The sequence below is a fragment of the Anomaloglossus baeobatrachus genome, chromosome 3 (assembly GCF_048569485.1).
Source record: "Anomaloglossus baeobatrachus isolate aAnoBae1 chromosome 3, aAnoBae1.hap1, whole genome shotgun sequence".
Classification (NCBI taxonomy): Eukaryota; Metazoa; Chordata; class Amphibia; order Anura; family Aromobatidae; genus Anomaloglossus; species Anomaloglossus baeobatrachus.
In genome coordinates this window covers 272367572-272384865 of record NC_134355.1, presented here as the reverse complement: position 1 = coordinate 272384865, position 17294 = coordinate 272367572, and the positions used below count along the sequence as shown (strand labels likewise).

Genomic DNA, 17294 nt, shown 5'->3' with positions numbered 1-17294 from the left:
CTGCCTCCATTGCTGCCACCATCTTCCCCAGGAAGTGCATGAGGCGCCTCAAGGGGTGTGACTGGCCTTGAAGGAGAGATTGTACCCCTTTCTGTAGTGACTGCTGCTTGATCAGCGGAAGCTTCACTATCGCTGAGAGGGTATGAAACTCCATGCCAAGATATGTCAGCGATTGGGCCGGTGTCAGATTTGACTTTGGAAAATTGATGATCCACCCAAAACCCTGGAGAGTCTCCAGGGTAGCGTCGAGGCTGCGTTGGCATGCCTCTTGAGAGGGTGCCTTGATCAGCAGATCGTCCAAATACGGAATCACCGAGTGACCCTGCGAGTGTAGGAGCGCTACTACAGTAGCCATCACCTTGGTAAAAACCCGTGGGGCTGTTGACAGGCCGAACGGCAGTGCCACAAATTGCAGGTGTTCGTTTCCTATGGCGAAGCGCAAGAAGCGCTGGTGCTCTGGAGCAATCGGTACGTGGAGATAAGCATCTTTGATATCGATCGATGCAAGGAAATCTCCTTGGGACATTGAGGCGATGACGGAGCGGAGGGATTCCATCCTGAACCGTCGGGTTTTTACGTGTTTGTTGAGCAGTTTCAGGTCCAGGACCGGGCGGAAAGACCCGTCCTTCTTTGGGACCACAAACAAGTTGGAGTAAAAACCGTGGCTCTGTTGCTGAAGAGGAACAGGGACCACCACTCCTTCCGCCTTCAGAGTGCCCAGCGCCTGCAGAAGAGCCTCGGCTCGCTCAGGAGGCGGGGATGACCTGAAGAATCGAGTCGGGGGACGAGAGGTGAACTCTATCTTGTAACCGTGAGACAGAATGTCTCTCACCCAGCGGTCTTTTATTTGTGGCAGCCAGGTGTCGCAAAAGCGGGAGAGCCTGCCACCGACCGAGGATGCTACTAGAGGAGGTCGAAAGTCATGAGGAAACCGCTTTGTTAGCGGCGCCTCCGGTGGTCTTTTTAGGACGTGACTTAGACCGCCATGCATCAGAGTTCCTTTGTTCCTTCTGAGACCCTTTGGACGAGGAGAATTGGGACCTGCCCGCGCCCCGAAAGGACCGAAACCTCGACTGCCCTCTCCTCTGTTGGGGTATGTTCTGTTTGGGCTGGGGTAAGGATGTATCCTTTCCCTTGGATTGTTTGATGATTTCATCCAGACGCTCGCCAAACAGCCTGTCGCCAGAAATTGGCAAACTGGTTAAGCGCTTTTTGGAAGCAGAATCTGCCTTCCATTCCCGTAGCCACAAGGCCCTGCGGAGTACCACCGAATTGGCGGCCGCAACCGCCGTACGGCTCGCAGAGTCCAGGACAGCATTAATAGCGTAAGACGCAATTGCCGAGGTCTGGGTGGTAATGGATGCCACTTGTGGCGCGGCCGCTTCAATTTGCGCCTGACCTGCTGAGATAGCTTGTAGCGCCCATACGGCTGCGAATGCTGGGGCAAAAGAAGCTCCGATAGCTTCATAGATGGATTTCAACCAGAGCTCCATCTGCCTGTCAGTGGCATCTTTGAGCGAGGCCCCATCTTCCACTGCAAGTATGGATCTAGCCGCCAGTCTGGAGATTGGAGGATCCACTTTGGGACACTGAGTCAAACCTTTAACCACGTCAGGGGGAAAAGGATAACGTGTATCCTTAAGGCGCTTAGAAAAACGCTTATCTGGACAAGCATGGTGATTCTGGACTGCCTCTCTGAAATCAGAGTGGTCTAGAAACATACTCGGTGTACGCTTGGGGAACCTGAAACGGAATTTCTCCTGCTGAGACACTGACTCCTCCGCCGGAGGAGCTGAGGGAGAGATATCCAGCATTTGATTGATGGACGCAATAAGATCGTTCACTATGGCGTCCCCGTCTGGAGTATTAAGATTGAGAGCGCCCTCAGGATCAGAATCCTGATCAGCTGTCTCCGCATCATCAACCAGAGATTCCCCCCGCTGAGACCCTGAACAATATGATGTCGAGGGAAATTCTAAGCGAGCCCGCTTATTCGGTCTGGGGCTGGGGTCTAAGTCATAACCCTCAGCCTGGGATGTATGAGATACCCCGGGAGGACATTGTTGGACCAACTGAGGGGGGTCAGGGGACAATGATTCAACAGAGTCCCTTTGCTGAGATACCGGCCTGGACTGCAAGGCTTCTAGTATCTTAGCCATAGTCTCAGAGAGTTTTGCAAACTCAGTCCCCGTCACCTGGACAGTGTCAACAGGTGGCTCCCCCTGGGCCCCTCTTAGCAGAGGCTCTGGCTGAATAAGTGCCACAGGGGCCGAACAGTGCACACAATGAGGGTCAGTGGAACCTGCCGGTAGTGGGGTCATACATGCGGCGCAGGCAGCATAATAAGCCTGTGTTTTGGCACCCCTGCCTTTTGTGGGCGCCATGCTATTGTTTTCCCTGTGTAACACAATAGGGTATATAGCCAGAATGAACTGTGCTCATACAGTGTAGAGTATATACTATAAAGAAATAATGTATCAATACACTACAGCACCATGGGGCTAGCACCAACAGGTGCTGCTTACCACCCGCTTTAAAACGGTTGTGAGGCCACCAGAGACCGTGTCTGGGTCTCCCAGGGTTTGTCCCTCTCTGCAGCGTCGGAGGAGCTGACAGGAATGGCTGCGGCGTCCTGACGAGAGGAGGGAGCCATGGGCGTGGCCGAGAAAGTGCGGGAACTGGTGCCCGCACTGTGCACAGTGAGGGGGGGTGGAGTATGCAAATCATACTCCAGCCCTCAGTGCTGCTCGTTCCGTGCAGCGTCCCGCCCTTCCCCCTGCCTGTCAGGGCTGAGGGCGGGAGAAAGGGAAAACTAGGCCGCAAGCAAGCCGGGGACTCGAGTATAAGCGTGGCTGCCGTAAAAGCGCGGCACACGCCGAAGTCCCCGGCGAACTACAAGTCCCAGCCGCGCCGCAGTTTCCCATGGCAGCGGCGGTTAGCGCGGTAGCCCCTACATATAAACACACTCAGCGACGCTGAGTGTGTAATGGCACATTTAACCCAGTCAGCGCCGCGGCCCGGTGCACTAGCACACCCAGCAAAGCTGAGGTGTTGCCGTGCGCGGTCCCCACAGGGATACAGAGTACCTTCACGTAGCAGGGCCATGTCCCTGAACGGTACCCGGCTCCTATCCAGCAGTCTCCACAGGAGTTGTGGATGAAGCACGGTCTCAGTGCCTGGAGACCGATCATGGATCCCACTTCGCCCAGAGCCCTGAGGGGGATGGGGAAGGAAAGCAGCATGTGGGCTCCAGCCTCCGTACCCGCAATGGATACCTCAACCTTAACAACACCGCCGACAAGAGTGGGGTGAGAAGGGAGCATGCTGGGGGCCCTATATGGGCCCACTTTTCTTCCATCCGACATGGTCAGCAGCTGCTGCTGACCAATCTGTGGAGCTGTGCTGTGCGTGTCTGACCTCCTTCGCACAAAGCAAAAAACTGAGGAGCCCGTGGGAGCACGGGGGGTGTATAGGCAGAAGGGGAGGGGCTTAACACTTTTAAGTGTAGTACTTTGTGCGGCCTCCGGAGGCATAGCCTATACAACCCAATTGTCTGGGTCTCCCAATAGAGCGACAAAGAAATGCTATGATATGAAACCCATGTCCCCCCCCTTCCCAAAACATTAAATGCTGGTCACGCATATGGCATTCATTTAACTTTGATGCTCAAAGTGGCCACCGTCAGCTGCAATGCACATCTGGACTCTGGACAGCATACTGTATCTTGCTGCACGTTGTGCAATATGGTAGGTGACACGTTTGCACAAGTATCTGTGATACGTCGTCGTAGGTCCTGCAATGTTGGTGGAGGGGGTCACATACACCTGCTGTTTGATGTGACTTCACAGAAAGAAGTCCAATGTGGTTAGGTCAGGAGAGCGAGGAGGCCACTCCACGCAGCCACCGTACCCAATGACTTGTAGGAAGGTCTCCATTAGGTATCGCTTCACGTCCGCAGCCTTGTGAGTTTTACATGTTCTAATCATAGCATTTCTGTATGCAAGGTGTCGATTCGTATTGAATTGATGATGCCCTACAATTTTTTAATTCACTTTTGTTCTCTATCTCGTTCTGTTTTTGAGATCAAAATGCTAACTCTGTTGTTTTCCACCAGGTTGTGCTATAGGTGGTTTCATTGCGTAGTGCATGGCTACTTTACTATACCTAGACACCACTTCTATTCCTATAGCTGCCGCTGTTCTCAAGTTAATGGCGGTGGACAGGATAGGGGTGGACACACTGTATACTGTATAATGACAGGGCTGCTAAATCAGTGGTGGGGAATGGTTGGACTTGGAGGCAGGAAGCCAGTTGTTTTCTCGTGATCTGCTGCTGATTGTATTTAAACAGCAAAACACAAACAAGTAAGTGGCATCACTGTAATCAGGGACTCAGGTCCTACACTATGGCACTCTCAGATTACATAGCAAAAAAGTGCTGACAGATTTCCTTTAAAGTTTACACATTATCAACTCACATTTCAAAGAACAGATTAAAATAAAAATGTGTGATTCTGTTCGTCATTCATCAGTAAAATGAATCTGTAGTCACACTTTACAGTAAAATGGAAAACTATATGTACAGATTGAAATAGTAAGACTACACTATCTTGTATTCCCTTCTATAGTCCTATCAAAGGTTTCATTAGGCAGGAGGACAGGCTATCCTGGGGATTACACCATGATTTCACATTGGTGAACAAATACTGGGATAAAGTGCAGCAGTGTCTCTACCAGGAATTCTGGTTCGTGAAACAACTCAAAAGGAATGTGAAGAAGACTGCTTCTCTCTGAAGTCCACGATAGCCTTCCAGATTGCACATAAAGTTCCTCCCCTGTGAAAATAAAAGGCAATCATTATGGAGGTCTCAGAAAAAAAAAAAATCAAATGATTTACAGAAACTTCAGATGAGTAGAAAAATAAACATGAATATTCAGATTTGTGCACACAAATTGAATGGATTCTCATAATAGAGGACCTTTAATCATTTTCTCATTTTGAATTGGACATAGGATGAAGTAATGGCTGCAGACCAGAATAAAGTTGTTTTTTTATATAAATTTTGGTTCTCCAGTTGTGGAAATTTAATCAAAGTGTTTGACCCCCTAATGAGTTTATTTTCATTAAATCCAAGAAGATATTATCAGATAATTTTCACTAGGGGTATTTTTCCCCACTATATTTTGCTGTCCAATCATAAGCATTTAGGATCGCTACTTCCAATAGGTGGTGCTGCGCTAGAGTTTGTCTCCTTTGCTGGAGAGACAATTTCAATCATAAGCAGTCAGCAACACTAAAATAAAAAAAGAACATGGACAGGCATTGTAGAGGGGCAGTACAGCAGATGTGACCATGCTAAGAGTGGAGCAGAGGTGTTCGAATGGCTTGTAATGTGACCCAGCTAAACTCAGCTGTGATGCTCCTCTACTCCGACACTTGCACAAGGTTACACCAGGAGAACAGGCAGTCTGATATTCTATATCTCACACTGAGAAACTTGCTTTGAGCTGTAGTGGGTGTGTTCTTTTTTCTAATAAGAGTGTTGCTGCCTGCTTATGATTGGTCAGCATCATAGAGGGAGAAAAATACATGCCCCCACTTGGATTTACAAAAGTTAACTTATTAGGTGTCAAATCCTGTGATTGATTATATCTCCACAACTGAAAAGTGAAGTAAACAAAAATTGAAAACATGTTTTAATCTGCTCTTACATCACGTAATGTCTTTTTAAAATATTAATGTAAACTTAAGCAATTTATCCAAATGCTAAATATGTGTGTTGAAAATAAGTATGCATTGAATGTGGAGAAAAACGACATCATATCATGTGACATATCTGAGGAAAAGGTTATGATAAGCATTTACTGAACATGTGATGCTAGTGATCCTCCTATCCATAATGAATTGGCATCACAATGTTTAAAACATAAAAAACTCAAAAAAGCCTTTCCTGGAAAATCTTAACGTGAAATCAAATTCAGCATTATAATACAGAAAGATCTGATCTGCTGTGTGTGATTGGGTGGAAGATCCAGCTATTTAATAAAGACAATTTATTAGAAAACATTGGTACATGCTTTAGAGCCATGTAAACCTATTGGACCCCATACAGATTGGACCAAAGTTGTTACAAATGGCCCATTTTGACCAAATCGATGATTTGGTACTTTAGATGGCAAGCGATCAACTTTTGGGTAACGAAAGTTTGTAGTCATACGAAAGCTTGATCAGGCATGTGTGATATTTTCATACAACTATCATCCAAGGCATAATCTGTATGTGCTGAACATTAAAAAAAAAATGTAGGATCTGTTTTTTTCCCTAAGCTATCCCTTATCACATGTATTTGTTCTGTGCACATTGAAAATGTATGATTTCACTCTATAAGATATTTGTACAATATGCATATGAACGACCTTTCATTGTTTGATTATCATCTCAAATGTATTGGGGAGTCTTAAAAAGGTTGTGCACTACTTTAACATTAATGGCCTAATCTTAGGATAGGTCATCATCGTCTGATCAGCTGGGGTCAGACACTCAGCACCCCCACCGATCAGCTATTCTCAGGTGTTGGTGGTGGCAGCAGGTGGCCGGAAATTCTCAGATGAAATCAATAGGGGGCGGATGTGCGGTAACCAGCCATGGCAGATCAGAAGACGGGACAGCTCCAGAACTGAGCATTTTCAGACACCTGCTGCCGCCACTGGCACCGGGAACAGCTGATTGGTGGGGGTGAAGGATGTTGGACCCCGGCTGATCAGCATTGATGACCTATCCTAAAGAGAGACCACAATGTTAAAGTAGTGCACAACCTCTTTAACTGTCAGAGGGCCAGAAATAATTACTGTTTTTTCAACAGTCAACCTCAGGAGAAGTTAAAGGAAACCTGTCAGCCTCTCTCATAACTACTGTGCTTGGATGTTGCCATGAATCTAGCCTACAGCATCTAAGGGATTACTTCAGTTACAGGTGGATATTGGTTGTAAAACACAGCCTGCACCTACCATTTATGTAATGGGCTCCACTCCTGAACATTCTGAATACAAAACCTCTACCTATATTACATATATTTAGGTTATGAGGTCACCTTTAATTCCAAGGAATTGTACATGTGAATGAGCGTGAAAAGAGGAAACAGGATTTCAGTAGATAACATAGTATAGTTTCAAAATAACATAGGTACATAAAAAGCGAAAAAAGAGAAGTACAAAAAATGTGATTAAATGAGTGGAGATGACAGTTGGTGTAGTGTTAGTGTAATGACGTGGCACCAGGGCTATTGTGTGTGTGGTAGCCTTTTTTTAGAGAGGGAAGTTTCCAGGTTGAATTTAACTTATTAGATGAAGGAGAAGAGTCAGCCTAGTTAGGTTAGGGAGTTCCAAAGCATGGCGCACACATAAATCTTAGTGAAAGTTTTGAGAGGAGCAGATGAGTTGAGAACAGGTTTTCTTTTGGGTTACCAGTGGCAGGAGGTTGAATATGTAGTTTGAAATCAGAGTTAAACCAAGGGTTACCCAGAGACAGCAAACTTGTAAAGTTTGGGAAATTATGGAGGCACTATTTGTGATTGAAGCAATCAGAGAGAAGCTCTGCGTCACCGATAGATAGGTGCTCAGGGGTAAAAAGGCTGCAAAAATAAAGGACAACCTCGGCACACTACTACTCACAAAATAAGTAAAGCATGCAGCTGTTAATATGCAAATTTCTCTTTATTGATCAGGTTATTCTGTAAATAGTTATGTATTATGATTCGTCCAAACAAGTAGTCGTTTCAGCCATAGGCCTTCGTCAGACTGGACTTTATCACAGTTGGTATAATAGTACAGAATCACATCAAAACGTGAGCCAAGGGGTAAATAGTGGAAGAACATACGTCAGGTATGACATTCACTGTTACTCTGAAGGCACTAATACGCTGTTAGTACAAAATACTGTGGGAACTTTCATGCAGGTACTGGAAGTATATGAATTGTATGGTATGACTGAGGATATCCACATAGAAGATTTGGAAAATACCGGTCCTACCGGTGATATTATACAATTTTGGCCAGACTAATAGAGTAATACAGCTTTCACACCACATACTGGTTTGCATCCCAGCAACCTCTACTCATACCTCCTGCTACTGACTTGCAAAATATGGACCCAACAGCAGTCCCACTATGACTATTTGATGTATCTAAAGGTGATCCAGTGCACACTATTCTATAAGTGCTACTGAGTCCATAGGTTGTGGGGCCTATAGTATATCTTCTATGGACTCAGTAGCACTTCTAGAATAGTGTGCGCTGGATCTCCTTTAGATACATCAAATAGTCATAGTGGGACTGCTGTGGGGTCCATATTTTGCAAGTCAGTAGCAGGAGGTATGAGTGGAGGTTGCTGGGATGCAAACCAGTATGTGGTGTGAAAGCTGTATTACTCTTATTAGTCTGGCCAAAATTGTATAATATCACCGGTAGGACCAGTATTTTCCGCATCTTCTATGTGGATATCCTCACAGTCATACGGTACAATTCATATACTTCCAGTACCTGCATGAAAGTTCCCACAGTATTTTGTACTAACAGCGTATTAGTGCATTCAGAGTAACAGTGAATGTCATACTTGACGTATGTTCTTCCACTATTTACCCCTTGGCTCACGTTTTGATGTGATTCTGTACTATTATACCAACTGTGATAAAGTACATAACTATTTACAGAATAACCTGATCAATAAAGAGAAATTTGCATTTTAACAGCTGCATGCTTTACTTATTTTGGGAGTAGTAGTGTGCCGTGGTTGTCCTTTATATTTCTATTTCTATTTGTGATTGATAAGTCTGTTGGAAAGGTAATGAGTGAGACAGGGGACAGTTGATGGAGTACATTTCTCCATGGAGAATTTTTGAAAGAAGAAAGAGAAAGATGATAGACACTTTAACACTAGAACTACTGGACTCGTGACACCTATATAGAAATACATGGTGCAAAGTAGTCAAAATGACTACCTCAGTAGTTCTAGTGTTAATATTCTGGATAAAAGAGCGGTGATACCTTTGCCAGAGAGGTAAAGTTGAGTGTCATCACCATAGAAGTGCTATTGAAAGACTTGGCATTGTCTGGACTGCGGCAGGCCAAAGGTTTAGACATGAACAGAAAGTCAAACAGGAGAGTTGTGAATGAAGAAACTAAATGTTCACTTGGTGAGATATGAGGAGATACAGGAGACCATGTCTATGAATACAAATAGTTTGTCATTGGGATTGTGGTCAAATGTGTTGAAGGTAGAGACCAAGCCTAGAAGCCGGAACACAGAGTAATCTTATAACGTTATGGCAGTTAACAGCTAATTAGTGACTTCAATTAAGGTCACAGTGGAGTGAGGGGCCAGAAGTAAATTTTTAGTTTGTAGAAAAGTGAGTAAAAATTCCCGTACACATTTAATAGCTGTAGGCCGAAAGATGGTTTGGCCGATCCTTTGGCTAAAAGTCATCTCGGCCATCTCTCCCATACATAGAGTCTCTTGTTTTGGCCAAATGCTCTTGTGTTCTCTTAGAGAGACATGTCTGGCGGCTTATCTTCTTGGAGACAATACAACTGACAGACCAATCTCAGACATGCCCCAACAACATCTTCCATAACAATCAGCTGGTTAACTCTCTCATATACATTAGGGACCCGTCACACGTAGTGACGCACCAACGATCCCACCAGCGATCCGACCTGGCAGGGATCGTTGGTGCGTCGCTACATGGTCACTGGTAAGCTGTCAATCAAGCAGATCTCACCAGGGACCAGCCACCAGCGACTCGTGTAACGATGCTGCGCTTGGTAACAAGGGTAAATATCGGGTAACTAAGCAAAGCGCTTTGCTTGGTTACTCAATATTTACCCAGGTTACCAGCGTACACCGATTACAGGCTGCCAGCGCTGGCTCCCTGTATACGTAGCTAGGGTACACACTGGGTTACTAAGCAAAGCGCTTTGCTTAGTTACCAGATATCTACCCTGGCTACGTGTGCAGGGAGCCAGCGCTGGCAGCTTGTAAGCGGCGTACGCTGGTAACCAGGGTAAATATCGGGTAACCAAGCAAAGCGATTTGCTTAGTTACCCGATATTTACCCTGGTTACCAGCGTACGCTGCTTACACAGAGTCGGTGCTCGTTGGTCTCCCGCAGTCAAACACGCTGATGCGTGCTGCACAGCGGCGAGAGATAAATGAGCAAAAATAGGTCCTGATCGTTTTGTAACGATCAGCGACCTCGCAGCAGGGGCCCGCTCACTGCTGCTTGTCACACACAGCGATATCCCTGGCGAGGTCGCTGATACGTCACAAAACCTGTGATGTTTCAGTGATCTCGCTATGTGTGACGGGGGCTTTAGACTCGTTAATATCCCCAAGTGATGTCCACATTAGTCTAACGTGTATGAGGAGCTTAGATTAGAGGTGGAAGGACTGTATCAAGTTATGCAAAAAGTTTTAAAACAAGCTTAATATTAGAGTCTCAATCTTGTAAAGGGAAACTTTGGGGAAAGCCATATTTGAAATAGTTGAATTAAAAAAGTAGTTTTTCAACTGGATAATAAATGTAACCATCTAATTACAGATTTTCTTCTCAACATCTATGTATTTGTTCTCAGTAACACACATGCAATAATTTTGCACAATTTACCTTAGATTCATGGATTTTAAATCATCGCGTGTAACATGCCACAGTATATCATCCAGTGTATAGTCTTCTGCCAGAAACTTAAGCAAAGTAAACATGCATTAAAATAAGTGAAAGGGTATGCATTATTTTCTCATCAACAGGGTTACTACATATAGATGTTTTAGGAGTTTACACTAATGGCCTAAATAATAGACCATCAATGTAATATCTCACCAAACCCCTTTAAAGCTCCATCAAGAAGCAAAAGTGCTTATACAGGCAATAGGGGAGATACACTATACAAATGTGACCAAATTCTGAAAATGGAATGATTAACGTCATGTCCCAAATTTTTTTTTTTTACACGTTTTGTACACTCTTTAAATCAAAACATATAACAATGTGTAGAAAAAGAGGACGGATAAGGGCGCTTTCACATATTCCGGCTTTTTGCCGGTTTGACGGATGCGGCGCACGCCAGTACAGTATGATACAGTACAATGGCAGCGCCGCAACTCCGGGCTACATGCTCCGGTCACATGACAGCACGTGACCGGAGCTTTGTACTGTATGCACTGTACGGGAGCGCGCCGGATCCGACAAAGTGAAGAAAAGCCGGATGTGTGAAAGCGGCCTAATGCACCAACATTGCTAAAGTTGTGCCAATGTTTAGTGCAATATGCTATTAGCTAAAACAGCACAATGTTTTTTGTAAGTTTTGGCAGTGGATATGCTACCTACCTTGTTTATTGAATCCTCATCGACTTGTTGTTGCTGCAGCCAGTAGACGAGCTCCAGGTCTTCACTGCATGCATTGGGGGTTTTTATGTGGGACACTGAAATACCAGGGATATCTGTTCAAAAAATGAACTCGTTAGACAACTCTGGTATAATTTATGTTCAGTTTCCTTATTACAGGTAAAATGTCACGTAAGTGAGAAAAAAAATATTGTTACAAAACAAATCTGGATCCCTATTTTATTACATTTTAGTAGGTTTATGAAAGCCTGAACCAAAGGCTTTTTTTTAAGTCAACATTTACTGAGGCAGTTTTCTGCAAGACTAGGTCTTACATACTGAGAAAAATCATAGGAATCTTTTTTGTCATAATCAGTTAACAATGAGACATCCTTCTCATAACTTTGTCAAAGAAAGGAGAATCCTTAGTGTAGGGTCAGAGGATGCGGCTGGCCTCATGTGATCAAAGTACCACCTACTACTATGGCCAATAGCTGCATAATTATGCGTCACAATTGTCAGGAGAATAGAGCTTCGAACATGTGGCTACCATACCGTCACTGTTCCATCTGGCCTTAAAAGGGGTGGAATATTAATAAGTTCCACAATTTTTTTTCCTGTGCTGGTATAATCTTATAAATGTGCCTGTGCTATGTACTGTGTTACTTGCTGTGTCTGCAATTGTAGAGCTGCTGTATTTCATGGTTGCACATACACAGCTCCTAGCAAGGGGACGAAGAATAAATGAATATACTGGTGACACTGCAGAGGCTTTTTGTGAAGTACATCTGTTTGCCTGCTTGTTTTATAACAGGAACAAGTGTTTCTACCAAATGTTGCAATTGAGCCCTTTCAATAACACAGGGACGAACACACTAGAGGACCCTAAACCTAACCCCGTTTTGTCCCTGCATAACAATGGAGGTTGGCACAAAAAATTAACCCCCACTCAACGTCGTCTGACCATGAGTGGTCTTAGCTGCGTCCTAAACTGTAAAACCAAGTGTAACACAAAACATCAATAAACATAAAAGAAGTGTACACCGGCAGAAAGTGAGATACAGGGCTAAGGAGGTGTTCACACAGTCATACAGGGAAAATGGAATAAAATTGAAAGAAACCCAAAAAGACAGTCTAAATAAATGGAATGCCTCCAAATCCTAAATAAAATAGAATGAAAGAATGCTGGAAAGGGAAATACACAAAACAAACCACAGAGCAAAGCAAGAGCTGACCAGAGCTGTGTATGCGCGACCATGAGCTGCAGTTATACATGGTCAGATGCAATAAATTGCATAGTATATAGCAGGGGCACATTTATAATATTATCATCACAGGAACATTTTATTTTATCACTTCCAATTGTGGAGCTTGTTACCATTCCAAGATCTATTGATGAAAATGTACTTACTTTGTTGGACAACTCCTTTAATATTTGCCCAACTAGAATACATATTTCATTTTCTAAAACGGTAGTTGATTAAAGGAACATTTTACAGCATATAAAGCAAAAACTATGTATTATTAAACAATATTGCCTGATTAATCATTTTTGTTTCTTTTTAGAGCATTCTTCTATTTTGTCTTGTGGTATTAATTGCCGTATTTCAGACCATTTTTTCCCTATTTTTAACCATTTTTGTGATTCTTGTGGCAAATGTCGCCATACTGCAAATTGTGCCAAAATACAAATTTACTCAAAAATACAATAGGGAAAATTCAAGTGGAGTTGCACCAAATTTTGCATTTTTTAAAAAAGTCGCAATTGATGAATCAAACAAAAACATCTGGAATCTCTAAACTCCACCCATAAAGCAGAAAACATAAAGACAGGCCATTGCATATAAAACATACTTCAAAAAAGGAGAATATAAAATACTGAATTGGGTGCTAAGAAAAAAGAGGCGCAAAACTGGACAAAAAAAAACAGGCACAAAGACAATGATAAATCAAGGTCTACATCTACACATTGATTTTTCTTACTTATCGGCTGTGTCCGGTTTTGAAGCCTCTTGATCTCTTGATCCTTTTCATCAATAGCCTGACGTAGTAAAACTTGGAATTCCCTCTCTTTCTGTAGCAGTTCCTCCAGAAGTCTACATTAACAGATGACATTATATAGACAATAGTGTTTAACACATCACTCAAAAAACAATTAAAGTAGCAGATATAAAAGGGTTCAGATGTACACAAGATACTGTAGAAAATTAGACTGATGGATGTTGTCAAATCTGCAAAGCTAAATCTCATTACAGTATTCTTACCTGTTTGACTCAAGCTTAAGTCTCCCCAACTGCATATTAAGCGATCTGTGAGCATTCTGAGATTCATGGGACAGAGTGGAACTGAGAGTGCTTACTCCAGATGTATGCACATTATCCTCATTCACTACACCTGGCACCTCGCTGGCCTCGTGTGTCGTGTGTCCATTAGGGTCTTCCTCCACTTCAATGTCATCTTGGTCTGCTGGGTCACTTTCAGAAGTAATGCTAAAATGAGGTCGCAGTTCTAAAGAGCAAAAGTGAGATAAGTAAGTGTATACTATAGCTAGACATGCTGGGAAGATACAAACAACTAACAACAAAAACACACATGTGGTTCAATTAAATTTTATTAAACAATAAAGGAACAATATGGTAAAAATGACACCAACATAGCAATCCAGAAGAGGCGTCCGTGGAAAAAAATTGTACATTGCTCATGAAAAATTACTCATAAAAAATATCTCAAAAAATATATCTAAAAAAAATATATCTCTATCTATCTATCTATCTATCTATCTATCTATCTATCTATCTATCTATCTATATATATATATATATATATATATATCTGTGCAAAGTGCAATAAGGTGCACATGCTCGGAATATAGAAGAAAGATACATTGGTTAGGTTATGAAAGACACACAGCTATTTAAAACCACAAATACGCCCTGAACGTTTAATGACGTCACAAATAACTACGAGGATGGCCGATTACACGGTGTCACACTTTGCAATGTGTCGTTCATTAAGACTAAACTGACCGATTTTATGGAATTAAACGATGAGTACACGATGGCCGATTTTCAAACGATTAGGCATCGGTTGGACTCGCAAGGAGCTGTCACATGAGGAGATGTCGTTACGAATGACGGAAGTGCGTCACAAAATCCGTGACCCCAACGATGCATCGCACAATATATCGACTCGTGTAAAGCAGCCTTAACTACATGTCCTAACAGCTTCTGTATCTTATCATTATTGGTCTTAATCAGAAAAAGAAAAAGTTTAGAGGTATGACAAAAAAAAGGAAAGTAAAACCCTCCATATACATTAGTCTATAGTTGATCGAATCAGTTGATATCAGCATACAGTCTAATGCGTATAGGACCCACCAACTCTCCCCCAATATCAGAAAAGTAAAGGCCGCTTTACAAGCAACGACATCGCTAACGAGATATTGTTGGGGTCACGGAATTCGTGACGCACATCCGGCCTAGTTAGCAACGTTGTTGCGTGTGACACCTACAAGCGACCGCTAACTATCCGAAAAACGGCAAAAATCGTTGATTGTTGACACGTCGTTCCTTTCCCAAATATTGTTGCTCATTTTGGATGCCGGTTGTTCGTTGTTCTGGAGGCAGCACACATCGCTACGCGTGACATTCCGGGAATGACTAACAACAGCATTCCTGCGTCCTCCGGCAACGAGGTGGGAGTGACATTAATATGGCTACTCTCCGCCCCTCCGCTTTTATTGGTGGCCAGCTGTGTAACGTCGCTGTGACGCCGCATGAACCTCCCCTTTAAAAAAAAAAAAAAGTTTGTTCGCCGCCCACAGCGACGTCATTAGGAAGATATGTGCGTGTGACGCGTCCTAGCGATATTGTTCGCCACAGTCAGCGATTTACCCGTGACGCACAAACGATGGGGGCGGGTGCCATCGCTAGCGTTGTCGCTGCGTGTAAAGTGGCCTTAAGAGTTTGAATGTTAATACTCGACCCTTTTGTTCCTCAGGAGCTAATCCACTATAAGGCAATTTCTCTGTGCTACCCTTTGACAACACATGAATATGTGGCCAAGCCATACATTTATGTGTATGAGGGAGTTTGGAGAAATAGCTGATGGCAAGTGAGCTCTTGGCTAACATTTATGATATGTTTATCGCCAACTTTAAGATTACGTGCAAATATGTAGATTGATAGACAGGTGAGGTGTCAATATTTCATTCCCTGAGGTTTTTTGTTGTATTTTCCCTTTTTGCAATGGAGCCCCAACCCAGTTTATTGGGAACAAGTATGAAAACTGGTCTAGAAATTTGGGGAAAATAAGGAACCTAAATTATCCATAAGAAAGCTGAATATGAGAGACAAATATGCCTTATAAGCTTATTTTAGGGACATCCCGCATTTGGCTATTGCAAAAGCATGGATAGATGTTTACATAATGACTTTATGGGCTGAATATGTATATCGAGTGGCACAGAAGTTCCTCTTAGCTAAAAAGTCTAGTCTCTGCCACAAAAATTGCTAATTAAAGCTTACTATTTGATAAATCATACAATTGTTTTGATAGGAGGATGTAGAGTATGAGGGTGGAGGTAGAAGTCGGTCATAAATATTGTAAATACAAACTAATGAACATAGGTACCTGGTACTAATATGGTAATAGCGGTTTGTACTGCCTTTCGAATGATGCTGTCAAGAGCAAACATCCAGTGGGGCTTGATATTGTGGTTACGGAGAACTTTGTTGACCTGGTTACAAAGAAAACAACCAGAATATATATGATACTTCACATGTAAACAAATTTGCCAACTTTTAAGACCATTCTGATTTAACAAATTTGATAAATTAAGATACTACCTCTATATTAAGGTCAAAAGCATATCATAAAAAATATTTATTACTTTTAAACCTAAGTGATCATTATATTTCTACTCACCGCATCTTGAAAACCAAACAGCACCACTTGGACTTGACTAATAGCGTGACTATCAAAGTCAAGCTCTAATTTGAGTTTTGAAAGCATAGAAGCAATTATCTTCCGGTCAGTGGATCTCACAAATTCTCGTAAGCTTGTCACTAGGGTTGTAATATGCTCCCTCTTTAATTTTGTTTCTTCTGTTCCCTAAAGGAGAAATATTTTTAGCACAGTGTAACACAAATGGCAATTGCCAGTACCAAAATCATTGCCAAATTAAGTTAGCTATCGGGTAATAATAACATAACACCATCTAAAAGATGCTTTTTTTGGTACCAAAAAGAAAAAGGCCGCTTTACACGCTGCGATATCTGTACCGATACTATCGGTACTTTCTAAGGGGGCGGTTCATTCAGCGTCACAGCGAAGTCACAGCTGCGTCACTGAACCGCTGCCCAAAAGAAGCGGAGGGGCGGAGATGAGCGGGACGTAACATTCCGCCCACCTCCTTCCTTACGCATAGCGGCTGGGAGGCAGGTAAGGAGAGGTTCCTCGTTCCTGCGGTGTCACACGGAGCGATGTGTGCTGCCGCAGGAACGAGGAACAACCTCGTTACTGCTGCAGTAACGATTTTTGAGAATGGACCCCCATGTCACCGATGAGTGATTTTGCACTTTTTTGCAACGATGCAAAATCGCTCATAGGTGTCACACACAACGGCATCGCTAATGCGGCCGGATGTGCGTCACCAATTCCGTGACCCCAACGAGTTCGCATTAGCAATGTCGTAGCGTGTAAAGCCCCTTTTAGTGTTTGCCCAAAAATAAGACAGTGTCATTATTTTTGGTTCCAAAAGATGCGATAGGACTTATTTTTATTTTATATTTTGTATTGATGTCAGTGATTGGGTTGCCAATTATTGAAAAATGAATATTCACCCCTTCCTGTGCCAATACCTGTGCGTGACTCAGTCAGTCATATTACTGACAAAGGATCACAGAGAATCCTCGCA

At 43.1% G+C, this 17294-nt stretch overlaps 1 protein-coding gene across 1 annotated transcript in view; it reads right to left on the bottom strand.

Annotated features, from left to right (window-relative positions):
- Positions 1–4193: 4193 nt before the first annotated feature.
- The window catches only part of MAP3K5 (mitogen-activated protein kinase kinase kinase 5), a 245508-nt gene continuing 232407 nt past the window's right edge, over positions 4194–17294 (bottom strand). The window contains exons 24-30 of the mRNA XM_075339839.1: positions 16304–16489; positions 16010–16115; positions 13642–13885; positions 13361–13473; positions 11381–11493; positions 10661–10737; positions 4194–4834 (exon numbers count right to left, since the gene is read on the bottom strand). Coding sequence (XP_075195954.1) covers positions 4759–4834; positions 10661–10737; positions 11381–11493; positions 13361–13473; positions 13642–13885; positions 16010–16115; positions 16304–16489 — 915 coding nt within the window. The 3' untranslated portion in view covers positions 4194–4758. The remainder of the gene's footprint in view (positions 4835–10660; positions 10738–11380; positions 11494–13360; positions 13474–13641; positions 13886–16009; positions 16116–16303; positions 16490–17294) is intronic.